Source organism: Phocoena sinus, chromosome X (genome assembly GCF_008692025.1).
Source record: "Phocoena sinus isolate mPhoSin1 chromosome X, mPhoSin1.pri, whole genome shotgun sequence".
NCBI lineage: Eukaryota > Metazoa > Chordata > Mammalia > Artiodactyla > Phocoenidae > Phocoena > Phocoena sinus.
Genome location: NC_045784.1, coordinates 43,105,808 through 43,131,681, shown reverse-complemented (window position 1 = coordinate 43,131,681; position 25,874 = coordinate 43,105,808). Strand labels below are relative to the sequence as shown.

The window sequence follows — 25,874 nt, the reverse complement described above, 5'->3', positions numbered from 1 at the left end:
CATCACCCAGGGAGCACTTCCTAGGTGTCTTAGCCCAGGATGGAGAAGCTGGGCCCTGCTAGGCCAGCGTCTGGAAGGGGTCCCAAGCATCCTTTCTAAGATGTCTGCCATTGGAAGTTCTGCAAACAGACCTAATGACTGGCAGCTGACATTTATTTAGTCGTTGCTCTGTACTGGACTATTTAAAGAGCTTCTCATCCATTATCTCGGTTAATCTGCTCCGCAGGAACCATAATTACCTTCATTTCATCGATAAGGCAGCTGAGACTCAGCTGTTGAAACAACCTGCCTGAGAATAAAGCCCTTCCCACTGGTGTCACCAGCCCAGCAGCCCAGGATGGCAACGGGGCATTTCAGCACCTGTGTGTCCTGAATAAGCCCAACACAACTGGCACTGTCCAGGACGGGGATGGGGAGCTGGCTGTGCCTTAGATCTGAATCAGGGCACAGCACTGACGGTGGGAACAAACAGGGGGGGCCCTCACCCCAGAGGGTCATTCCACATTTTCAGGGTTGGGGGGTGTCACAGCCCCCCTTTTCCACACCCTGTGCAAAGCACAGCCCTTCCCTCCAGGATCAGGGCAGAGCCCAGGATGGCCTGGATTCAGCTGTCTCCCCACCCCAGCCCCTGGGGCTCCCTTCACGCAAGACCCTTCCCCTCCCACCTCTGTACCTTATCTGTACTATGACCTGGCAGATGTGGTTAAAGAAAAAGTTCCAAAACGGTAAGGTCACGACTCATACACATATAAAGTGAACACACGTCAAAGATTTTACTTAGGGCTTTTAGTAATGAGAACTGCTAAGACGTTACAATCAGCTCAAAGGAGAATCTGCAGAATAGATATATATAGATGAATTTGCCAATTGATGCCCTAGGATATTTGAAGTCATCCTTTCTACAGGGTAGAAAGCACTTGTATCTCGACAGGACAAAATTCACTTGCATGTTTAATAACGGGACTCCTCAGTTCTGCGCATGTTAACTCCTGTCTCTATAGAGTTTCAAAATGGCCCAGCCACAGACAAGGGTGCTGCCCCTATGGATCAGATAAGCCATAAATGTCCCCTAGACACACGAGCGTTCCATTGAAACGACACCTGGGAATAGTTCTGCCCATTGAAAAGCCTCCCACAGTTTTCCCTGACAATGTATAGCACTGAACTAGACATTGGCTGAGACTTTTTGCAGCTCAGAGGCCTTCCTGAGTTAAGGCATGCCCAGCCCCTGTGGTTATATCCGCTTTCTGACTCATCTATCTCCTCACTTCTTTGCTTTTGAGACCTGGACGCTGAGGGGCGCCACTAGCTCACCTAGGACGTTTGCGAACTTCAGGAAAGGACACCCCTTCCTCCTGACGGACATGGCCCCATGCCAAGACCCAGGGATGCAAGAGGAGCCCAGGCCACATCTCCGTCCCCACCTGCCTCCTTGGCTGGGTGTCCCTGGTCAGGGCACAGCCTGCCCAGCTGTGCATGGTGGCCTGCTGTCCCAATATTATACAGTCAGTAGTGGTGACCCCCTTACTAAAAGGATCTAGAAGAAAGCGATCAGCTTGGGGTTGAGGTGGGGGCCCTGACACTACACCTGAGGGGCTTTCTTGGGGTGAAGGGCTAGGGTGCTGAGACTAGAAGGGAGACCTCTCTGCTCTCTGCAAACCTGCTGTACATCTGGGCCAGCCTTGGAATTCAGGAGCAGCAGTCCCCCTGTCCAGCCAGAGCCAGGAGGAGGGTTGGGGGTCCCTGTGCCTCGCCCCCACCCCCGTCTGGGCAAGTTGGTGGGGGGCTGGGGCTGGCAGTGGAGCTGCCCCCTCCTAGCCCAGGGTGGCTGGTCCGCCAGGCCTGGCCTCCCCACTGCCGACAGGCCAGCGGGCATGGCTCCCTCAGCCCATTTCCGAACCTTGCCCCAGGAGAAAGGGTGTGAAGACTCAAAGGTAGCAGAGGAGCAGGACAGTGGCCTAACGCTGGGGAGCCGCTCTTCTGCCCACTCACTGTCTGTGGGCTACTCTTTCAGGCTAAATGCTTCCCTGGGCCTGGGCTGCAAGCAGGCAAGCCATTTGACAGCAAAGAGTACTGAGGCCCGGGAAGGGTGGTGGCTTACCTGGGCCCCAGTGGCCCTGGGAACCCTAAACAGCTTCCTAAGTGTAAGCTGCCCATTCCAGGGACAGATCAACGACTCCCCCACTTACCAACCCTAATCCATCTCTAGGCTCCTCCTAGGCCTGGCCTCTGGGTCTCCTACAAGCGATGAGAGAGCCAGATGCGGCTTCCTGACTGAATGAACACTGCCTTCCTACTCCTAGGCCTTGGCCTTCTGAGTCGAGGCCTTTGCCTTGACTTCTGTCTCCCTTTTCCTGTCCCTGCACATCCAGGCCCTCCCTTGCCCTGGGCCCTCTTCCCTGCACCTTCCTACCCCACCCTCTAGGAAACCTTACCTGAGTCTCTGCTCCCTGATCTGAGCAGCTTGCTGGCACTTCTGCTTTGTATCGTGGAGGCTTATAAGCATTGCTCATCTTTCCTGGAGTCTGGAGTTTGGTCACATCATCTCCAGGGTTCCAGAGCCCACCACTGTGTTCAACTCGGCTGAATGAAGGAAGGGGCGGTTTCCCAGCTCTAGCTTTGTACCAAGTAACAAGGTTGGAGAAAAGCAAAACGGTCCTGAATCCCACTCCCCGGCCTCTGCCAAAACCTGGATTCCTAGAGAAAGCACACTTCTTGGTTTCTCTTACAATCCCCAGCCAGGTGTAGGTGGAAGGGGAGCAGCACGCCCATCCCCCACACAGATGCCATAAGTGTGTCCCCAAGGAGACGTGTGCACAGACACCAAGATCCAAGCTCATGGGTACATCTGAACACCTGAGCACATGCCATGCATGGGCCCCTAGGGATACACGTATACACATGCCCTTACCCAGGCCCATGTCCACACATGAAACCATGCACACACATGTGCATGGGCCCCCAGAGTTGTACATGCACAGATAGTGAGGCCCAGGACTGTGGGCACACCTGCACCCACCCACCCACACACACACATGCACATTTATACAGGGCCCATGGACCAATATGCACCTGTGTACACACACATTTATGGGTGCCCAGGGGTACACGTGCACAGACATCACAGTCCAGGCTCCTGGGCGCTAGTGAGTCCATACAAACACAGATGTGCTTTCATGAACCCCCTAGGGGACATGAACACAGACAGCCAGGCCCAGGCCGATGGAAATAACTCCAGCCATGCCTACACACATGCCCAGGCCCAGGCTCTCAGGGGTACGTGCTTACTGACACCCAGGCCCAGCCCCATGTGTGCACCTGGTCATTCACACTGGCAAATGCACCGGCACCCGGGATATACAAGCACAGACACTACACACACAAGCCTGGGCCAATGGGCTCCTCTGTACCTGTGCACTTACAGCCACGCATGTGCACCCTAGGGTACACCCATACACACACAGACACAAACACTCAGGCTTGCGCCCATGGTAATAGGGCTTTGAACACGAAATCTCCTGCATAAGCACATCCCAGTGTGTGTACACTATTGCTATTCACAAACACCCTGATCAGGGTACAGGCCTCCGTGTCCCTGCTGGACTCATCTGCATCCTAGCATCTCCACAGGTGCACACTTGTACTTGTGTAATGCACAAACACACCTGCACCCAAACCAGCAAAGCCTGAATGCACATGCATGTACCACATATGCGTGCACATGTGAACACTGTAAATGTGCACACACAGACATAAGCACACCAGGCACGCATGCAAATAATTTCACACATGCTGGAATGCACACTGTGCACACACACGTCCATGTGGGCGTGCACACCCAATAACCCTTGGAAGCTTTCAATCACCAACCCTGCCTGGCTGGTAATTGCTTTCAGCTCCTGCGTCTGGCAGAACTTTCTTGTGAGATGCGGTCTGTGATCTATGATCCACCCCAGCTTTCCCCAGCCCCTGCCACCTAGAGAGATTCAGACATTTGTCCCTAACCTTGGGCTGCCACCAAGCCTGAGACTACACCATTACAGCTACTCTCCCAAACCACGGCACCAGTGGCTCTAAATTGCATACGTGTTATGTGGGAGAACAGCCTGGCGTGAACCAGGTTTGGGTGGGGTTTTAGAAGGAGGCTTAGGGCGGTTCTGAAAACTCCCCACACAATTCTTTTTTAAAAAAATTTTTATTACCCCCAACAATTCTTACTCATCTTGCAGTGTGGCTGAGGATGTCCTGTGGATACAGCCCCCAGAATCCGATCTGTGGGAGTGCTGTGGATTTCACCCTGCGTTTCTCTGGCTACACATCCCCTCTCTGAGCTTCAGAGCCCCGTTCAGCTAGACAGGGAGACTGTGCTGAATTTTCCTTCTTTCACTTGAATGCCTGCTGTCCTCAGACATGGCCAAAATGAGTCTCCTGGAGTCAGATCTGAAACTGAGAGGCAAAGTATTAGTTTGCTCAATGTATTAGGGCTGCCATAACAAAATACCACTGACTGGGTGGCTTAAACAACAGACACATTTCCTCAAAGTTCTGGAGGCTGGAAGTCCAAGATCAAGGTGCCATTCGAGTTGGTTTCTGGTGAGGCATCTCTTCCTGGCTTGCAGATGGCCACCTTCTCACTGTGTCCTCACATGGCCTTTCCTCTGTGCACGTATGCATGGAAAGAGCTCGCTGGTGTCTCTTCCTCTTCTTATAAGACTCCCCCCAGTCCTATTGGATTAGGACCAACTCCTATGACCTCATTCCTCATTTAATTATGATCTCCTTAAAGCCCCCATCTTCAAAAACAGTCACATTGAGGGCTAGGGCTTCAACACATGAATTTGTAGGGGGACACAATTCAGGTCCTAACAGTCAACAAACAAAGCGCTACCTTGAGCTGTGGCAGGATGGCTACAGCTCCTCCTTTTCCTCAGATGCGTTCCTGAGACGTGTCTGTGCAGAAACCAGATGGAGAGGAGGAGTAACAACAGGCACGATCACAGCCCATCTTGTAGACATAGAATTCCTTACTGCTTGCAAAGTACTGCACTTAAAAAAAAGTCATATTTACTGAGGTATATTTTACATACAGTAAAATGTCTCCTTTGTAGCATACAGTTCTCCGAGGCTTGACAAACAAAACTAGTTGGTTAACTGCCACTGGTAGGAGAGAAGTTCTCTCACTTCAAAATAGTTCTTTGTGTGGCCACGCTGAAGTCAGCCCCTCCCTCCACCCCTAACCCCTCCCTGGCAACCACGGATCTGTGGGCTATCCCCACAGTTTTGCTTTTTTCCAGAATGCCATATAGGTGGAATCGGACAGTATGTAGCCTTGTTATTCAGGCTCCTTTCACTTAGCCTAGTGCATTTGAGGGTCATCTATGTTGGATGCATCAGTAGTTTGCTTTTCATTGCTGAGTAGTAAGTGAGGATGTATCAGTTTCTTCATTTATTTGCCAGCAGTTGAAAGACATGTGGGTTGTGTCCAGGTTGGGGTGATTGCAAACAAAGCTGTTATGGATATTTGCATATAGGTTTTTGTATAAACACAAGTTTTCATTTTTCTTGGATAAATACATATGAGTAGGATTGCTGGGTTGTGTGGTAGGTGTATGCTTCACTTCATAAGAAACTGCTTAACTGTTTTCCAAAGTGACTTAACCATTTAACACCCCTACCAGCACCATAGGAGAGTTTCAGCCTGGCCAACACTTTGTATGGTCAGTCTTTTTAAATTTCACCATACGAATGAGTGTATAATGATATCTCATTGTGGTTTTAACTTGCATTTCTCGAATGATTAATGATGTTGAGCATCTTTTCACATGTTTATTTGCCATCTGTATTTCCTCTTTGGTGCAGTATCTGTTCAAATCTCTTGCCCATTTTTTAATTGGGTTGTTGGTTTCCTTATTATTGAATTGTGGGAATTCTTTACATATTCTGGATACTGGTCCTTTGTCAGATAATGTATTTTGAAAATATTTTCTCCCAGTCTGTGGCTCATCCTTTCACTTTTGCATTATACATTTATATCTATTATTTTGTTTCATTTACACTTTCAACAAGTATTTATTAAGTGTGCCATGCACTGCTCTAGGTACTAAAAACACAGAAGAGAACACAACAGGCACAAACACCTGTCTTCAGGGACCTCCCATGCTCAGTATTATTCAATAGGCAATGGAAAACACTAAATTAACACGTTAGATATTCTACTTGTCCCCTCACCCCCGGCAATCCATTCTCCCTCCTTCCCTGTCTTGCCCTGTGTCCCTGTGTGGACTTCATCAGCCACGCTCTGCCCCACCTGGCTTCCAGCGGGGTTGGCCAATGAGAGGCCCCGGTAGGTGACTGGACAACACAAGGACAGAGAAAGCCAGGTGTTCACTGGCTGGGGCTGGGTTCCAGCTTCTCCTGGGTTTCGGGAACACTGTTCCCGTTCCTGCCCCTTCAGGCCTAGGAATGGTGGCAGCACCCCTCTGATGCCAGTCCCTGGGTAGCTCAGCAACCTTACTGGTTTACTGAACTCTCTGCACCTCTGTAATTGTCCCTTCATTCAGGTCTCTTTGAAATTCCACCTGTGTGTGCTTTGTGTCCCTCCACCCCGAATGCAGTGCCCTGGCTGACTCAACAAGTAGATATATACTATTAGGATGTACTAAGTGCTATGAAGAAAAACAAAGCAGGATGCAGGGATACAGAGGTCCTATTTTGGATAGTCAGGGAAGGCTTCCTAAGGAGATGATCTTTAAGCAGAGAAAAGAAAACGAAGGGGGAAGCCATGTAACTGTGAACGATGTACATATCTTGGGACAAGTGTTCAAGCACAGGGGAAACAGCAGGCGCACAGGCCCTGAAGTGGGAATAATGCTTTGGTGTGTTTGAGGAACATCAAGGAGGCTAGTGTGGTTGGAGAGAATAGGTGAGTAGAGATGCTGGAGAGATTGGCAGGGCAAGAATTATTATACTCATCTGCCAAAGGTGGAAACCCAGGGCCCAGGGAAAGGCAAGGCTGGCCTGAGGTCCCACAGTGAGGTCATTTTCATTCAATCCCCATGACTTCTCCCCAGTATATCCTGTGTTTCTGGGGAACAGGAGGAGGGCTACCATATGCCCCAGTGAGAATGTACAGCCCCCTGGGCAGGCCTGTCAAGTGGTTATGGCCCTGGCTCCTGGGGCCCCTGCCCTCCATGGCTCAGCCTGATCTCTGATCTGACTTAAGGACTCCAGTCTGTCCTCACAGCAGCCAGAGGGTCCTGTTACAATCCAAGTCAGCCCACGGCCCTCCTCTGCTCAGACCCCTGCTCTGAGATCTCTCTCAGAAAAAAAGACAAAGTCCTCCCCGTGGCCAGAGAGGCCCTACAGAACCAGGCCCTGTAACCTCTCCGACCTCACCTCCTGCCACTCGTGCCTCGCTCACTCTGCTCCCACTCTACCTCAAGTGTGCCAGGTATGCTCCTGCCTCAGGGCCTTTGCACAGGCTTTCCCCCTTTGTCTGGATTACTCTTTCTCTAGATGTAGCCCCTCCTGGGGTCACACTGACTGGTGTATGGATCCTCCCAGGGTCACATAGCCTGGGGTGTGGCCACTCCTGGGATCAAACAGATGACAGTGTAGACATTCATGAGGTCACTAGATTTGGGTGTAAGCAATCCTGGGGTCACACTGATTGGAATGTGGACCTCCTGGGGTCACACACTCGGGTGTGGAGGCTCTAGGGCGTCACACAGTCTGGTGTGTGGTCATGCAGGATGGGGCCTGGCCACTCCTGAAGTCTCATGGGCTGGGATGTGTTCTCCTAGATTCCTACAGATTGGTGGGTGGACACTCCTGGAGTCACACGGACTATGATCTGGTACCTTCTCACACAGGTTCAACTTTGGACACCATCAGAGTCACAAACTTTGGGGTCTGGACCACAGACTGGGACAATGACATGACTGAGGACACACACACTGGGGAGCCACTGTAGTCAAAGGACTGTGGCGTGGACACTGCCAGAGTATCATAGGCAGGAGTGTCCACGCCCCAGTGTATGTAACACCAGGAGGACCCACAGTCAGCCTGTGTTTATCCAGAAGGAGACCTCTGTAGTCATGCTGCTTGCAGTGTGCCCTCTGCTGGGATCACACCAACCGCAGCAGAGATGCCTCTCAGGACAGGCAGATGGGGGTGGACAGTGGTGTGATCACACCGAATTTGGTGTGGGCATTCCTCTAGTCACACTGAATGGGTGACCGACGCCCCTGTGACCACAGACACTGGAGCATGGAGACTCCTTTGGTCACACAGATGGGGGGTATCCTCCCCTGGGTCACCCAGACTGTAGACCCACCAGCAGTCACAGGCATGGGACTTTCATACTCCTGTGGTCACCCTCATGGGAGCACACCCTCCTGAGGCCACAGGCACTGGGTACAGACACGCTGTGCCAGCAACTGTGGGGTTTGGACAATACTGGGTCACATACACTCGAGATTGGACATTGCTTCTGTCACAGAAATTCAGGTGTGGACATTCCTGGGCCACGGAGACCGGAGTGTGGACACCTCTGTGATCACACAGTTTGAGATAATCACACTCACGGTGCCACTCAGACTGTGCTGTGGAACCTCCCAAAGTCACACAGACTAAGCCGTTGCCACTTCTGGACTCTGACTGTGGGGTGGACACTCCTGGGGGGGTCACAAAGGATGGGCTGTGGACGTTTCTGTAGTCAAACATTGGGATGTGGATACAGCCAGGGTAAAACCCACCGGACCCATCTGGGATCACAAAGACAAGGGGAGGACATGTTTATGGTCACACGCACTCAAGTGTAGACACCCCTCTGCTCACCTTGTTTGGGATGTGGACGCTTGTGGCATCACGCAGACTGGAGTTCAGCTACTCCTAGGGTGACAGGGATGACGTAGTAAATGAGCCTGTGGGACCACAGAGACTGAGGTGGGGACACTCCTCACTCCCACACCGAGTAGAAAGCTCTGGAGTTGCAGGCTGGGGAGTGACACCCTGGTGGCCACAGGTCCCAGAGCATAGAGACTTCATTGATCACACAGTCAGGGGTGTACCATCCTAGGGACACATGGACTGGGTGGTGGCCACTCCTGTGGTCGCACAGAAAGTTGATCATCCTGGGGTCATGCAGACTATTGTGTAGACCCTTCTGGAGAAACACAGGCTGACTGTGGGTCCTCCTGGGGTTACACACACTGGGGTGTGGACACTCCTGGTGTTTCAAGCGCTGAGGAATGATCACTCCTAGGGGACACTGACTGGCAGGTGGAAAGCCAACAGTGACAGACTGGGGTGTAAACAAACAATGCTTTCTTAACACAGACTAGGGGTGTGCTTCCCTCAGGACACACATTGGCATCTGGAGACTCCTGGGATCAGACAGAGGGGGTGGACATTTCTATGGTGACAGAGCCTGACATATGCCACTGGTGAAGTCACCCAGACTGGGACGTGGGCACTGCCGCTGACTGACATATTTTGCAGTGGTCAAACAGACTGGAGTTTTTACAACGCTGCGGTCAGAAGCTTTGGGATATGCACACTTCTGGGGTCACAGACTATATTTTGAATACTCCAGGTGTCACACAGACTGGAGTGTACACCCTCCTGTGGTAACACAGACTACACTGTAGACACCCTTGGGGGGCGACAATGACTGAGGTGTGGTAACCCTGGGGGTTACAGCGACAGGGGAATGGACACCCATTGTTGTTACACAGTCTAAGCAACTGACAAACCTGCAGTCATCTGACCAGGACGTGTACACTTCTGGGGTAACACAGGCTGTGTTGCGGAAAGCCTGGGGTCACAAAGACTGGAGAATAAACAATCCTGTCATCACAGACTGGGGTGGAAACACTCCAGGAGTCACTCAGACTAAAGTAAGTACCCCACTGGGGACACACGGGCTGGGACGGATGTACCTCTGGGGACAAACTGACTTTGGCGTGGCAAATTCTGGGGTCACACTGAGGGGCGTGGACACTCCTGGAGTCACAAGACTAGGGCCACGCAGGTGGAGAGTGGGCACTCCTGAGCTCAGAGAGCAGGCCTAGGCTGGGTGGGCCTCTCCTCGGCCACACACTTGGGGGTGTGGACTCCACTGGCTTGCACAGACTGGGAATTAGACACTGCTCCCGTCAGAGACTTTCGGCGTATACTTCTGACGTTACACAGATGGGGGTGGACACCAGGTACACTCAGCCCGAGGTGAGTATGCCCACAGGGTCCCAAAGGCTGGTGTGTTTACGCTCCTGGGAACTGAGACGTGGATACTCCTGGGATTATACAAACTGGGCTGTCCACACTCCTGGGACGTCACTGACTCTAGTGTGGACACTGCTGAATTTACATGGTGATGGGTGTGGACACACCACCTTTTGTGTGGATACTTCTGTTTTACATTCCTGGAGTCACACAGACTGGGGTGTGGACATTCCTGTGGTCATACTGATGTGGGTGATAAGACTCCTGGGTTAACAAGCTGTGGTGTGGGCCCCCTGGGGTTAGACTCAGTATGGACACTCCCAGGGTCACAAAGTCAGGTATAGAAACACCTGGGGTCACAGACTGGGACGTTGGTAGTCCTGAGGTCAATGGCTGGTGTGTGGACAAAGAACAGTGATTTTCTAAAGATAGGCGAGTAAGCTGCGGAAGCCGGGTCTGCCCATGTAGCTCGTGTTTGTCAGCTCCTGTTTGCTAAAATATAGAAATTCAGGGCGGCAGTCATGGCAGACTTTCTGATATTCCTTTAAGAGAGGGGTTCTTAATGTAAAAAATTTGCTCTGGGGAGTTCCCTGGTGGCCTAGTGGTTAGGATTCTGGGCTTTCACTGCCGTGGTGTGGGTTCAATCCCTGATCAGGGAACTGAGATCCCACAAGCCATGCAGCATAGCTAAAAAAAAAAAAAAAAAAAAAAAAAAAAAAAAAAAAAAAATTGTTCCCCGTATCCCAAATATATACTTCTGAGTATATATACAAAGGAGATGGAATCACTGCCTCTAAGAGCTATCTGGCTATCTGTACCCCAATGTTCACTGCAGTATTATCTACAATAGCCAAGATATGCAAGCAACCTAGGGGTCTGTCGACAGATGAATAAAGAAAATGCGGTATATGCATATGATAGAACATTATTCAGCCATAAAAAAAGGAAACCCGCCATTTGTGACTACGTGGACAGACCCTGAGGTAAGTATTATGCTAAAGGAAATTAGTCAGAGAAACACAAATACTGTGTGATCTCACTTATATGTGGAATCTAAAAATGGGTGAAGGTGGTCAAAAGGTACAACACTTCTAGTTATAAATAAGTTCTGGGGATGTAATATACAGCATAGTGACTATACTTATCAATACTATATTGTATATTTGAAAGTAGCTAAGAGAGCAGATCTTAAAACTTCCCATCACAAGAAAAAAAACTGTAACTATGTGAGGTGATAGATGTTAATTAAACCCGCAGTAGTCATCTTGCAATATACACATGTATGAAATCATTATGTTGTACACTTTCAACTTACACATTATATCAATTATATTTCAATAAAACTAGAAAAAGTTACCATGTTAAAATGAAACAACATTGGGATGCTATATGAACTTTTTTTTATTAATACATCAAATTTTAAGATCTTATTCAAAGTAGTGACCAATGTGAACAATATTTTAAGATGCCTGCAACGACTGTAACATAACATAAAAAAGTAACTGTGATCTGTATTGGTGGAAGCTGCAGGCACTGCTTTTACTGTTGTGATTTGACGCCAGCATTCAGATCCGGGAGTATAGCTAAAATTTCAGTTATATTAGTGAAAATAAAGATGTAATATTTCCCTCCATCAAATCCACACATAACCCTGACTTCTACCAAGGTTAAGAACCCCCGCTCTCAGGGTAAATTTTGGACATAATCAGGACACGGCTGGAAAGATTTAGAGAAGAGGCAAGACCCCACTCAAGAATCCCCTCTGCAGTGCAGACGGACATTCCGTGATGTTTCTTTCCTCGCTGTGTTCCTGGTGGTTGCTGCAGGTTCCCACTCGGAGCTTGTATGTTCAGGACCGGTTGATGAGATATTTGAAAACAAGTTCATCAACTCAAGTTCTGGTTTTCCTGACAGCAAACAGCTTCCGAGTCCTTATCAGATTGCCAGCTAACTAAAGGTCAAAGTAAAAGGAAGTTTTAAACCAAAATATGTTTCCCCACTGTCTTCTACTATAATCATTGTTTGCTCAGCTACTAACATTTTTTTGAAGTTTTTTCCTTTACTTTCATTGTGAACCATAACACACAGAAAAATGCATAAAACATATAATGTTCATTCTTTGATGTGTAGTTCTCCACTGCGAATAAACCAGGATTTAACGATCCATACTACAGCTATTGGATATTTGGGCTGTATCTAGTCTGGGGGTACTACAAATAGTGCTGGCTAGGAACATTCTAGTACTCATTTCTTAGGAGTGGAACTGGCACACATGCAGCTTTAGCAGATAATGCCTAACAATTTTCCAGTGGCTACACCATTATATGCTGCCATGGGCGTATTCAAGAGTTCCAACTGCTGCGCATCCTTCCAGACGCTTAGTATTGTCAATCTTTTTAGTTCTAGCCTGCATTTCCCTGATGAGCGGCTTTTCATGTGCTTACTGGCCATTCTCATATTTTCTTTTCCTTACTGATTTATAGCAGTTTTTTAAATATCAAGGATACTATATATAGAGATTATAAATATCTCTTCCCATTGTGATTTGCCATTTCATTTTTTTAAAGATGTCTTTTTTACTTCTTATTTTAATGGAAGACTTGGTCTGAATAACCTGCAAAGCCATTGCCAGACAGGGATGTCCTCTAATGTGGTATCCTGAGTGTGCGAAGCCCTCCAGCACTGATAGGTTTAGCCCAGACTGTTCCAGGCAAACTGGCTCCTCACTGCTCCCTCACATACCAGGCAGGGTTCCAACTCAGGGCCTTTGTATTTGCTATTTCCTCTCCCTGGAATGCTCTTCCCCTAGATAAACACACGATTCCCTCCTTCATCTTCTTCAGGTCTCTGCTCAAACATTACCTCAGTGAGACCTTCCATGATAACCTTTTTAAAAACTGCAAACTGCCCCCCGCTAGAATTCTTGACCTCTTTACCCTGCTTTAAAAATTTCTTCATATCCCATATTACTTTTACATTTTATATATGTGTATGTGTGTGTGTGTGTGTGTGTGTGTGTGTGTATGTACATATATAGAGAGGTCAAGATAAATAGTTTGTGTATATGTGGGTGGAAACTCCTGCATTTAGACTGTGTTATTGCTTATCACCTCTTTCCCAAACTAGAAGCTCTGACGGCCAGGATATTTGTCTGTGTTATTCCCTGCTCTATCTTCAAACCTAGAACAATGCCCAGCACACAGCATGTGCTCAATAAATGTTTACTGAGTACCTCAATATGTAAAATCCTTAAAGCAGTTCCTGGCACATAAGATCAGGTGTTTTAGTAAAGGTCTGCTGACTGAAATCTTACCAGTTGATGTAAAAATTTCAAAGGTGAAATTTTACTCAGTTTTTTCTTAAAGGTGCCATTTACTCAAATTCTTAGACAAAAAGGCAAATTTACCTTAACATCTTAAGGCGAACAGTTCATTTCACTGTCTTCCACCTACTTAAGAAAAAAAGAAGGGACTCAGATACTTGGCTAAGCTTTTCCGTTCACTGTACTTGGTTTTACCCATTGACTTTTATAGCTATTGGGAGGCAGGGAAGAGAAGTTTGTCCCAGAAACCATGTGATTTGGGGCAGAAGGAGGCACACGAGGAGGGGGTCACTGTGGGCACAGAGAAAGGGCATTAAGGGCTCTGGGCCCGTGTTTCCAGACCTCAGAGGCCAGCAGGGTGTGGCGCTGTGGGGCGGCCAGGGACTGGGGCAACGTGTCCACTGTGCTGATGGGGCAGTCCTGGGGGCGCATCTCCTTGGCCAGCCGCCCCTTCTTCTTCAAGGTGCAGGCCTCCTGGTATGGTGGTGAGATGGGGGGCTGTGTGGGCGGAGTATACTTGTATTCTGAGCCATCCTCTAGCTGCAGGGACACATATCGGCAGGGGGTGGTGAGGACCTGGGAACCTAGGACAGCACCCCCCACCCACCCACTGTTGGCTGGGCGCTTACGTCCAGTGGGTAACTGCGGTCCGAATCATACGCACTCAGGTCCCCACAGGTCACAAATGGTACAATGATGCGGGTGGGACCATCTAATTGGTTGAAATCTGGATCTGACAAGCAGGGAGAGATGAGGCAGGACAGGGCTGGGGTGTCTGGGAACAGTCGTGACTCAGGCTGCACCCAGGATGAGTACCAAGGCCTCCCCAACGTATCCACCAGCTACTCTTACCCTCCTTTACCAGAAATCCTTCATTTGGTTCAGATCACTTCCTCAGGGAAGCCCTCCATGATCACCTGTTCTAAAACACACACACCCCCAACCCACTTTTCTCCGACTGCACTTAGGTCCACCTGCCATATACTGTCTGGACTTTGTCTCACTCAAGTGTGCCTGCCACAAGAGCTGCTCTGTGCTTTTTCCCTCTAGGGGCCAGTCTGAAGGTCCTCACAGGATGACCTTCCCAAACAGGGGTGGGGTTTCCACCTGGGACGTGACTGAGTCTTCTTAGTCTAGAATCTCCGCAGACAAGGAGTCTCCCTTGGGGTAGGACTCAGGATCCTCCTGTGACAGACTTTTCACCAGGTCCAAGAGTTACCACTAGGCCACTGGGTTAAAGATCCTTCTGGGACAAAATATCCATACGGGGGTGGAATTTCCAGAGGATGGGGCTGAGGATCCTTTTGGGACAGAATTCCCCTAAGGTGCAGAGTTTCCACCAGGGGGTGGGGCTGAGGGCCCTCCTGGGACATAAATTCCATTGGTGGACAGACTCTCCCCAGGGATGGGGCCCAGGGCTCTGGCTCTCACCGTAAGAGTGGTCCAGCAGGGGTTTGGTCAGGTCCGGCAGGAAGCCCTCAGGGGGGTCATAACCCTTACAGACAGCAAAGGCCTCTGTGGGGATAAGGTGGAGTGAAGGGCGACTGCCACCACCACCCCGTGCGGATGGGTCCCTGAGATGCACACCCCCCAGCCTGGCCCCTCCACCCCACTGACCAATGCTGGAGTTCCGGCTGCTCTTGGGCTTGGCACAGAGCACGGTGGAGAAGAAGACACGCAGCTGACTGTAGATCAGTGTCACATCCCGGCCTCGGAAGATCTGCAGGGTGGGGAGGCAGAGATGAAGGCATGAGGATGACCTTTGGAGACCCCTCTCTACCCCCTACCAGGTTCCCTGAGCCTTACCTTGGCCACAAAGCAGCCCCCTGGCTTCAAGACATGTGTAGCAATATTCAGAGCCTGTGGGCAGGACAGATGGCTAAGGCTGAGGTGGAGACAGCCAGGAGGGGGCCAAACTGAGGCAGGGGCAGCCAGGGTTACTCACGGCTAGGAGGAGCTGGGCCTGCATATACTCATCAACATCATGGAGGCCGGTTACTGCATCAAGAGAACAGCATTAGGGGGCCTTCCAGTCTACCTATGCTCCTGTTCTAACCTCCCAGAGAGGTTAGAGAGCTAAAAACATTTCCTAGGCTCTCTTACTGCTAAGGTTCTGCATGCAAATACTATCTGCCAACTAGATGCGTACTCTGAGCTCCTAACCCTTAGGCACTCATTTTTATTCTCAAAACCACCTCAGGCGCGAATATTGTTATCATCATTTCTACCTGCAGTCCAGACTGTTCCTCGACTCCAGACTCAGATCAGAACGAACATCTCAGACTCAATACATCCAAAAACAAACTCCCGATCTTCCTGTCCAAACCTGCTCCTCCCATCATCTTTCCCATCTCATCTGATCCTTCCAGTTGTTCAAGCCAAAAATCTTCGAGTTACCTTTGACGCACACCCACCCACCACTCTCTCCTCACACCCACATTTAAGCCATTAGCAAATCTTCTCAACTCCACCTGGACGACTGCAGCAGCCTCCCCTCCCCAGGTCTCACCCCTCACACTGCTCACAGCAGCCAGAGGGATCCTGTCACAACCCAAGTCAGGCACGGCCCTCCTCTGCTCACAGCCCTCTCATGGTTTTCCCCACGCTCTCATCTCAGTGAAGAAGCCAAAGTCACCACTGTGGCCCAGAAAGATCCACACAAGGATCTGTTCTCACCTCCTACAACTCTCCTGCTCACTCACTCCGATCCAGCCACGCTGATCTCGCTATACCTCGCACATGCCAAGCACCCTCCTACCTCAGGGCCTTTGCATAGGCCAATTCCTTTACCTGGATTGTTCTTCCTCCAGACGTGCCCCCGGCCCATTCCCTTGACTCCTTTAGGTTTTTGTGCTAAAGCCAATGAGGCCTTCCCAACTTTATTTAAAATTCCTACAGGTACTCCCCTCTTCCCTCTCCTTTTCATTGACATCCCCATGGTACCTATCACCTTTTGACAGGCTACATAGCTCAATCACTTGTTTCTCTTCTGTCTGCTCCCACTAGAACACCAGCTCTATAAGGCCAGAGATTAGTAGAATTTTATTCACAAATATTTTTCCCAACATGTACAACAGTGCCTGACACACAACAGGTGCTCAGTAAATGTGCTGAATGGATGGATGGCTAACTAACTGAAAATAAAAAAAGAAAAAGAGTGAACACTGAAATGGAATTGGACAGTTGCAGAGAGATGAGCAATAAGAAGATGAAAGGGTGGACAAAACCCAAATGGTATGGTACGGGGAGGGAGAAGACAGAGGCAGAGAAATAGGAAACAGAGGTAGGGAGAAGTTGCTAGATATAGGAACAGCTGACAGTGGAGAGGAGAGGCAGTAAAAGAAGCCAACAGAGGCGGGACATACAGAGAAGGACACACATAGGGCCCCCGCCTGGCCTCCCAATCCCTGCTGTTTACCATCAGGAGCCCCGTCGCACACCACTAGGTCCGCGGGGCAGCCCTCAAAGTGCTGGATGATCTCCTTGGCAGTGGACAGCTACGGAAAAGAGGGAGGATGAGTGGCCCCAAAGCACCCCCTCCACAGCCCTCTAACCCCACCTGCCCTTGGCCCTGGCCCGCAGCCCCTGGGTCAGCCAAATTCTCAGGCTTTGCCTAAGACCAGGCTCCATCTCTGGGATCATTTTTTGCTGTCTCTCTGTGATGATGACAGGCTGGCTCTGTTTCTCTGCTGTTACACTCTCTTGGGTTCTCTCAGTTACTCCATCTCTGTCTGTCTTTCTCAGTCTGTCTTTCTCTTTCTCTCTTCCACTTGCCGTAGCCCCCAGGTTGGGGGGCCTTTGCCCAGGATATACCCCAACACCCCAAGCCATGCTCTCACCTGAGTGATATCCCCCTGGATCTGTAACACACCTGGTAGTGGAGCCATTGCCTGAAGGTCCACGGCCACCACGTGGCCGGACCCCTGGCCCCTGTGGACAACATGGTCCATGTCAGCCCAGTTATCACTCCTGGTCCACCCTCCATCTAACCTGCCCTCCCACTCTCCCATCTGGGACTCCACACTCACCCAATCTTCTGGCTCAGCACCTGGCTCCAGCTGCCCGGGGCCGCGCACAGGTCAACTGCCCGCGTCACACCTGAGCACACACAGGAAGGTGTAGTGGTCAGCTGCACCCACCTCTCCAACCTGGGACCCTACAAAGTTCACCCCTTTCCCCTGGGGAGCACCCGTATCTATCTGCTGCCTAGATGCCCAGCTCCTTTCGCATACCTGCCCATCTTCCTGCCTGGCCTCTGCCCCATAGACCCTCCAAGTCAGCCCACCTAGCACAGGGAGCTCTGTAGACCTAGCCCACTTGTCTATTCCCTTCGCCCACCCCATCCCCCCATGACTCGCCCGCCAAGTGGGGACCTTGGAAGAGTTGGAATTCCTCGTCAAGTTGTAGCAGCTTGAAGGCACTGCGGGCACGCCAGCCATTCTCCTTGGCTAGGCGGTAGTAGACATCCCGCTTATCCTTTGACGTCCGTCCCATCTCACACACTGTTTGCCCAGGGACCTGCCAACAGTAAGCTGACGCCGCCCTATATCAGTAAGTGGGCCATCACCTACCTCTGCAGGGCAGCGAGAACCACAAAAACTAAACCGGGCTCATCTGACCCATGTGACAGCTCACTCAACAGGTGGGAAGGCTGGAGCCCAGTCACTAACCCCAATGACCTCACTGAGCCTGAAGGACCCCACCACTGAGCTCTCAGGCTCCATCACTAACCCCACAGATCCCCCCCCAAAGATCCCACAAATCCAACCCTTATCTCATAGATGACCCATTACTGACCCTGTCCACCTCCCACTGCTGTCACTCACACACCACATATTAAACCCCACTATCAACCCTTCTCTGCCCACCTTACCCCCAATAACATCTGTCTTCCCAGCTCTCCTCATTGCCCCTAGAGTCATATAGCCCTCCTAGCCCCCCATTAATCCCTTGCTTTCACCCCATTATCCTCATACTACCTCACTGCACTCCCCACCTCCTTAATCTCTCTCCCCTGAAGTGATTAGGCCCCCAATAATTCCCTTATTACTACATCTTTATCACCGCCCCCCCATTAATGCCTGGAGAATCATGGTCTATTAGTCCCCCATCGAGCTCTCAATTACTATGATTTATCAGTCCCCATTAACCTGGCCCTCCAACTGATCCTTCATAGATCACACCACTAGCCCCTTGTAACCCTTCACTACCACACATTCATGTTAATCCCTGATAATCATACATCAGTTCCACATTCTCCCCTCACTGCCCACCTTTATCTCCACCCAACAATCACTTGACGATCACACCCAACAGCTTACTATTACCCCCTCTTTGCTCACTCTGCTCCTATTAATTCTTCAATGATCATACCATCATCACCCACTAAAATCTTTTGATTACAACACCCCTTCAGCCTCTCATTCTCTCTTCTTTGATCACTACTCCCATTAGTTCCTTGATCATGACTTTTACCGGCCTCTATTATTCCCTCCACAGCCGCACCATTATCCTTTCAATCACTATGCCCCACCACTCTTTAACCCGCTGAATATCATACCTCCATCAGTCCCTCAAGGATCACACTCCTACCTACCTCCCATTGTCTTCTAGTTGCCCACTCTACCATCCCCTCATTAATTAACGAACACATCCCATTGGCCCCCTTGAACACATCGACTAAAACACGCCTTTTAGCCCTCACCGATTTCCCCAATAACACTCCCACCAGACCTCTATTACACCCACGCAGCCCACCAAACCTCCACACCCACCCATTAACAGCCCTCTGGCTACACCGCCGGTCCCTCCTCATCATTACCTGAAAGCCCAAGTCCCCACTGGGACCACAAGACCGGCTCCGCCGGTATCTGGACCTCTGCGCCCCCCCGCCCACCCCCAGACCATCCCGCATGAGTGGTCCCCTTCTCCAGACAAACCTTGGGTCTGGAGCCTACCTGGTGCCAGCTGCCCGGACTACGCAGCTGCAGCGCCGAGGGCGAACTTGCCTCCTTCCCTCACCGGCGGGACAGCGCAGGCATGCCTCAACCGTCTTGGCCGGGACCCAAGTCCTCCGCGCCCCAGGGCCTACCTTAAACTTTCGGAGTGGGGAGAAGCGGAACGAAGGAGGCCGGTCCGCAAGCAGCCGGAGCCTCGGCGAGAGCGCAAACCGGTGAGAAGTCGTAGGGCTTCAGTTTGTATTCTAGTTGATCCGAATGTCTGTCGCGCATGCCTAAGGGCAACCAGAGCGTGGAAAGCGTGTCATAGTGGAAGGTGGTAGCTCGCGCCAAGCGGGGACCAGACCTGAACGTACCACGTGAGTTCCGCCATCTCGCGCCGACGTAGCCCGTCGGGCGAACTGCCGTTCCCAGCATGCAACGGGCGTGAGTAAAGCGCCAAAGTCGCGCACGGCATGGCTGAAACGTCGCGAGGCACGAGAACTGACTTTGTTCTTTTGTTACAGGGCGAAAATCGCCGTACTCTCTGCCCCTCCCTTCTTGTACAATAGTATTCCTTGAACCTGTGGACTACATTTCCCAAGATACAACGCGCGCGGCGGCACCTATTTATTTTTCGCACGCCGCGAAGTGCAATCACCTCTGGGGTGGCGAATTTGAGAGGAAGGAGGGTGCGTTAATTAAGTGCGCGAGCGCGCAGAAGCTGCTCGGCTGCAATTTCAAATCCCACTTCCGCTAACTGATAGCGCCTTCTGACTGTTACCGTCTCAGAACTGCGGTTTCTTCTTCTGTAGAATGGGGATAACAAGTAGTTCAGACTCCACAGAGAGTCATTGGCCGGATTAAATAGGTGTAGTTCCGCACACTGCAATTCTGTGTTCTTCAAACACTTTTAACTCGGACCTAGAAAAAAAGACTGCATCTCGACCCAGTGCACAAGCAAATATAGTAATGGAAACATTTGTTACAGCGTTTACCATGTGCCAGGCACTCTTCTGAGTGCTCTCAGTGGTGTGCTGGTAAATGGTTAACAATCAGCTCTTTAGGTGGAGAGGGAGAGGAAGACCTGATTTCTAACATTTGCCAGTTTCCATGGTTTACATATTATCATCTTGTCAAATTTCAACTTACCAAGGTGTAGTCACGGAACACAGAGTCTTGGAAGAGATGCACTAGTGCACCATTGTGTATTATTTCTACAGTACAATTAAAATAGGGATAAATGATCTCAGGAGCATAGAAATAATGAAATGTAGTAAAATAATAATTAAGAAGTGATGGGTTTTGAGTATCACCTTTTAAAATCTAATTTATTTAATTATAAGTTTACATAATTTCATTTTTAATAATAGCTGTGTTTTCCCCAGTTTACAGATGAGGAAAAGGAGACAAAGGAGAATATATATATATATTCTATGTGTAAACATATGCCATTTACTGCGTATGTGATGATATAGAAATATATAGTGATGTCTAATATTTACTAGTATATAAATTATATATTAGCAAATAAATATAAATATGTCATGTGGAAATATATCTATGCTTTTTTGTATAGTTTATGTATAAAATATACATATCTTATATAAATGTATATGCTGATATATATATATAAATCTGCTAGTATCTATACATATCTACTTACTAAAGTAACTACTAAATGAAATATACTATTAAGTATATAAATGTGTTATGTCAGGTGGTGATAAAAGCTATGAAGGATAATAAAGGAGGGTGAAAAGATTGGAGAGTAACAGGGATTGAATTGCTATTTTAGACAGTGTGTTCAGGGAAGGCTTTCTGACGAGGTGACATTGGAGCTGAGACCTGAAGGGGAGCACACCCTAGGAATATTTGGAGGAAGAGCATTCCAGGCAGAGGGAACACCAAGTGCAAAGACCCTGAAGTGGGAATGAGCTTGGCGAGTATTCAAACAACTGAACGATAGATTCATCATTCCTGAGAAATGTGAGCTTCGCTAGGCAGGGGTTTCTGTTGTTTTGTTCACTGCTGCCCCCCTGGCGCCTAGAATAGGGCCCGGCACACAGGTGGTGTTCAATAGATGTTTGCTGAATTCACCCTTTTGTTGCTTTGTTCCTTCACTCTTTCCGTAGTGGTGTGCTCTGCATTTATGTGGGGCCCTGGGAGGAGGTGTAGACAGCCGCGCAGAGACCCTGGAGAGCCAGGGAGGAAGCCAGAGCTTCTCAGCGGAGTTCAAGGGCATTGTGGGGGGCGGTGGGAACATGGCTCCCCTGCAGAGGTGAGCAAGTGTGAGAAAGCAAGGGTTCAAGCCACCAGGCGCTGCTCCACAGAGAGGAGGGGGTGCCAGGCATTGGGGGCCCATGTTCACCCTGTGGGATGCTTCCTGTTTTCTTGCCTCTCACAAAGAGGATGTTTAATTTTTTGCAAAGAAACTTGCTTCCTCCAGCAGGGCTGGGGGGATTGGGGGACAGGAGCCAGGCTCTGAACTCCCCAGGCTCTTCCCGAAGTGGGGTGTCCGCCTGCAGCTCCCACCCAGCACCCCACTGAGTGTAAAGGTGTCCTCCCCTCAGCCTCCTGAAAAGGTCAAGGAGAGGGGAGCTGCCAGGCCAGCCCTGTGCTGGAGGGCATCTTACCACGTGAGGGAAAGACGGGGGTGGTCCAGGTGCAGGGGACCAGACGCTGACTCAAAAAGCCTTGCCGTCTAGGGGCTGCTTTGAGGGACGGAAGAGTTATCTGTGGGGAGCCTGCATGAAAGGAGAGATTAGAATCCAAACCCAGCTCAGTGGGGGGATGCCTTCGCTGGCAGAGAAGAGTTCATTAATTCCTTTCACAAAGATGTTATCGAGCGATTACTGTATGTCAAGCATTGTTCTTAGCGTTTCACCTGTATTAATTCATTCAATCTTCCCCATGGCCCTGAGTTAGGCAGTAGTAAGCCCTGTGGGAAGCTGAAACAGTGAGGTTTCGAAACTTGCTCCTGGCCGCACAGCTCCCAAGTGGCAGAGCTGGGAAAGCTTGCGTTGTTAACTGCTTTGCTCCGTGTCTCCCTCCCCTGAAGACTGCTGAGTAGTGTTTTAATGAAAAGCAGGGGTCTGCTTAGAAGAACTGACAAGATCCTAAACTGACTTTTAATAGATTCGATAGGAATCCCAAGTGTCCCACGAGGGTCTGCTTTAATGAACCAACAAAAGCCTTAAATGACCCTGAGAAAGGGCCCTACTTTGATGAACGAACAAAGCGTTCTTATCCCTGGCACGGCCTCAAGGCCTCGGTCAAGCTTAAAGACATCTGTTCCTTCTAAAACAGGCTGCCTCTGCAGCCAGATTTCACTTTCCCTTTGTTTTTCCTCCTACCAGCATATGTGGAACACCTGCTATTTGCAATGCCCTGAAACTTAGCTGAGCTATGGGGTGCAGAGCTGGATGAAGGTTTGCCCCTCCCCTAGAAGAGTTCACTCGGCAGAAATAAAAATAATGATGATAATATGACACTTGATAAGTAGCATTCATTGACCTCCAGCTGTGTGCCCAGGTGGCCTTGTGCTGGGCAATGTTGGAGGGCAGGGCTGGCCCTTGGAGGGGAGGACAATGATCAGAGGAGGAAGCTGCTGCTGGGAGGTGGTGGGTGAGGGCATCTGTTTTTTGTTGAAGTTTCACTAGTTCTTTGGATGGGACACTTCAAACTTTTCTTGGAATCTAGACACCTGCCTAGCCAGTCCCCGTCCCCCCGCCCTTTAGTCATTTGGGCCAAGGCCTCTGCTGACAGGTGTCTCTTTCCCTGGCTGGCCTGAAGCACAGATATTTAATGGCTCCCAGGGGGGAAGAGGAGAGAGACGAGAGACACGGAGTAGGCCGGGATAGACGGTGGAGTGGTGTGTGTGTGTGCACCCGCTGGCTTGTGCCCGCGTGCCTGTGTATGAATACCCTGAGGGTATCTCAGCTACCTGTACATGTTCCCAGCAACAAACACATGTATGTGAGTTCCACGTGTGTCTTACTATGTTACTTGCCTGGTTGTGTCTATCGCTGCCTATCCAACTCGTGTGTTTCCTTTTTGACAACTGTGTGTTGGTCCCGTCTGCTTGCGCAATTCATCTATATGGGGCTGTGTGTGTGTGTGTTCCCTGGGTGCTTATGTGTCTCCTTTGTAATGCTCGTGGGTGAGAAGTGTGTTTATCTGTCTCTCCTCTGTGTGTGTGTCTCCGATGTCTGTGTGTCTTTCTTCTCTGGCACCATGTTTGCATCTCTCCTCGGTGAGTGGCTATAGGTGTGTGCTCCCTAAGGGCATTTCTTCTGGTGCCAGTGTATGTTCCCTTGTTTCCTCTTCATGCAGCTTTAGGTGTATTTTCTGCATTTCCTCTTTGTAATGATAGTAAGTGTACTCTCTGCATCCCTGTTTTTCCAGTTTGTGCGCCTACATATGCATTCCCTGTGCATGTCTTTCCCGACTTGATTTGTGTGTAAAGCTGTGTATACACGGCTGTGTGCACCTATCTGCTTGAATGCAGTTGTGCATGTGTCTGTAACTGCGGCTTCTCTGTCTGTACAATCGTGTCTGCCTGTGGGTGCCTCTCTCTCTGTGACCAGAGCTGTGTGTGGTCGCAAGTTCATACACAAATTCACATGCACGTAGGTATCATGATAGAGGCTGAACCTGGACGTTGGCCTCCAGGGTCATCTGAACCTGGAATCACATGTGTTGGAGATGCTGGGCCTGTGTATGATGTCGTCGGCTCTGTGGAATCATATTTGTGTGCTCTGGCTCCGTGTGTGGCTGCGAGTCTGTGTGTGATTTGCCTGTTGGTTCTCTTTGGCGTGGCTGTGGGTCCATGGGTGATGATGTCTGTGAGTCTGTAGTGGCTGTAAAGCAGTGTGAGCCTGTCACTGCATCTGTCTGTGATCTCTGTGTGCGGCTTAGTGGGTGATGATACTTATCGGACTAAGTCACTCTGTGTGGCTATATGTGGCTGTCCCATGGCCTGGGCTCTCCATGTGCCATCTGCGCGTGTTCGTATTGGTCAGCCTATATTCTCTGTGTGTGGCTGGGAGTCTGCATGCGAGTTTGTACCTCTGTGGGTGATGGCGAGCCTGCCTCCATCTCTAAGCCCCTGGATTGGGCTGTGATCCCTGAGTGTGCGGGAGTCTCTCTCCTGCTGTGGGGAAGTGAACGCCCCATCCCTCACCCTCCTCCCACTGCGAGTGGGGTGGGAGCCTCCAGGCTAGCTTTGAAGCCCCAGCCAGCCCCTGGCCTTTCCGGGAATTCTGTGCTCCCTGTGGGGGGCGGGCAGGTGGGTGGAGGGGCTGGGACAGAGGCCTCTTGTCCACCTGGGCCACAAACAGCCCAGTCGAGTCGGGCCTGGACCCCATGTCCACCCCGCCTGACTTCCTGCAGGAGACACATGCTTTGCCTGGGATAGACATGCCTATCACATGCCCGAATGGAGTCAACTGACAGACCCCTATTTAAGAGAGACAGGCAGACAGACAGTGGGGCTCCTCCGTTAGGGTGTGGACAGGCTCCACCCAAGGCCTAGGCTGGGGTCCAGGACTTCAGGGTGTGCCTAGTTTGCAGACAGTGTGTATCCACACTCCCCGCCCAACTACAAGTGCCCTCCCTGCCTCCCTCTGGGGACCCCCCAAGATCTAGGGTCCTCTCTCGGCTGGGCTGTCTGTCTGAGGTCAGCCTCTGGTGGCCTGGCCGTGCCTCTCCCTGCACCTGTCCCACTGCTGTCCCCAGGTCTGTCTGCTCCTCTGCCTGAATCTGACTTTCTCTGCCTGTTGCCACCTGCCCCTCCATGTGTCTCTCTGCCTCAGCAGGACTTGCTCTGTCCCTTTGAGCCAGTGTGTCTGTTCCTAATCTCTGTTTGGGGATGTGTCTGGCTGTGTCCACCTGTCCATCTGCATTCATCCAGGAGCTTGCGAGAGCCTCTCCTTGCCCACCGTTTCTGAGTCTCTTTCTTCGCTGACTGCCCCTCTGCCTGTCTACCACTCCCTCATACCCTTTCTGTCCCCTCCTGTTGTCTGTCCTTGTGCTGTTTCTTCTGCCTGCCTGTCTCTATTTGGGATTGTTTCTCTTCCTATCTCTGTCTCTCCTCCTGCCATCCATCCCATCCCACTGTATGTCTGTCCCTCTCTCTAGGAGTGGATCTACTCTCCCTTGATCTTTCAGTCCATCTCCCCCACCTCCCCCGAAACCTCTGTTTCCCTCCATGTGGGTTCAGATGAAGGGAGGCACCCCCGCCCGACTTCCCCCTGCCCAGAACCAGAAGAGGGAAACTGAATTAAAGTTAAAACTTTACAGGAAAAAAAAATCCGCCTGCCAGATGGGGCCCGGGCAGTGCTGATTAGCCGCCGAGCAAGCCTGGCGGAGTTGATTGGTCAGAGGGCAGG

General features: G+C 50.4%; 1 protein-coding gene across 14 annotated transcripts; it reads right to left on the bottom strand.

Moving 5' to 3' along the window:
• Nucleotides 1-4,211: 4,211 nt before the first annotated feature.
• FTSJ1 (FtsJ RNA 2'-O-methyltransferase 1) lies at nt 4,212-19,907 on the bottom strand. 14 transcript variants are annotated; one of them, XR_004348066.1, is made up of 16 exons: nt 19,860-19,904; nt 19,638-19,778; nt 17,920-18,089; nt 17,575-17,644; nt 17,386-17,476; nt 16,965-17,043; nt 15,492-15,544; nt 15,353-15,406; nt 15,164-15,266; nt 14,978-15,061; nt 14,176-14,279; nt 13,889-14,086; nt 13,631-13,672; nt 8,839-8,892; nt 4,889-5,046; nt 4,212-4,446 (listed from the first exon to the last, which is right to left on the bottom strand). XR_004348066.1 is itself a non-coding variant. In XM_032619896.1 (14 exons), the coding sequence occupies exons 1-13, from the start codon at nt 19,874-19,876 to the stop codon at nt 13,673-13,675; spliced, it is 1,167 nt and encodes a 388-aa protein (XP_032475787.1). In that variant the 5' UTR covers nt 19,877-19,904; the 3' UTR covers nt 8,839-8,892; nt 13,631-13,672. The 14 variants fall into 14 exon arrangements, 11 of the variants coding, with proteins under 11 accessions (XP_032475787.1, XP_032475786.1, XP_032475784.1 ...); XR_004348065.1 differs by having other exon boundaries at nt 4,889-5,041; XM_032619896.1 differs by lacking the exons at nt 4,212-4,446; nt 4,889-5,046 and having other exon boundaries at nt 13,631-13,675.
• Nucleotides 19,908-25,874: the final 5,967 nt, after the last annotated feature.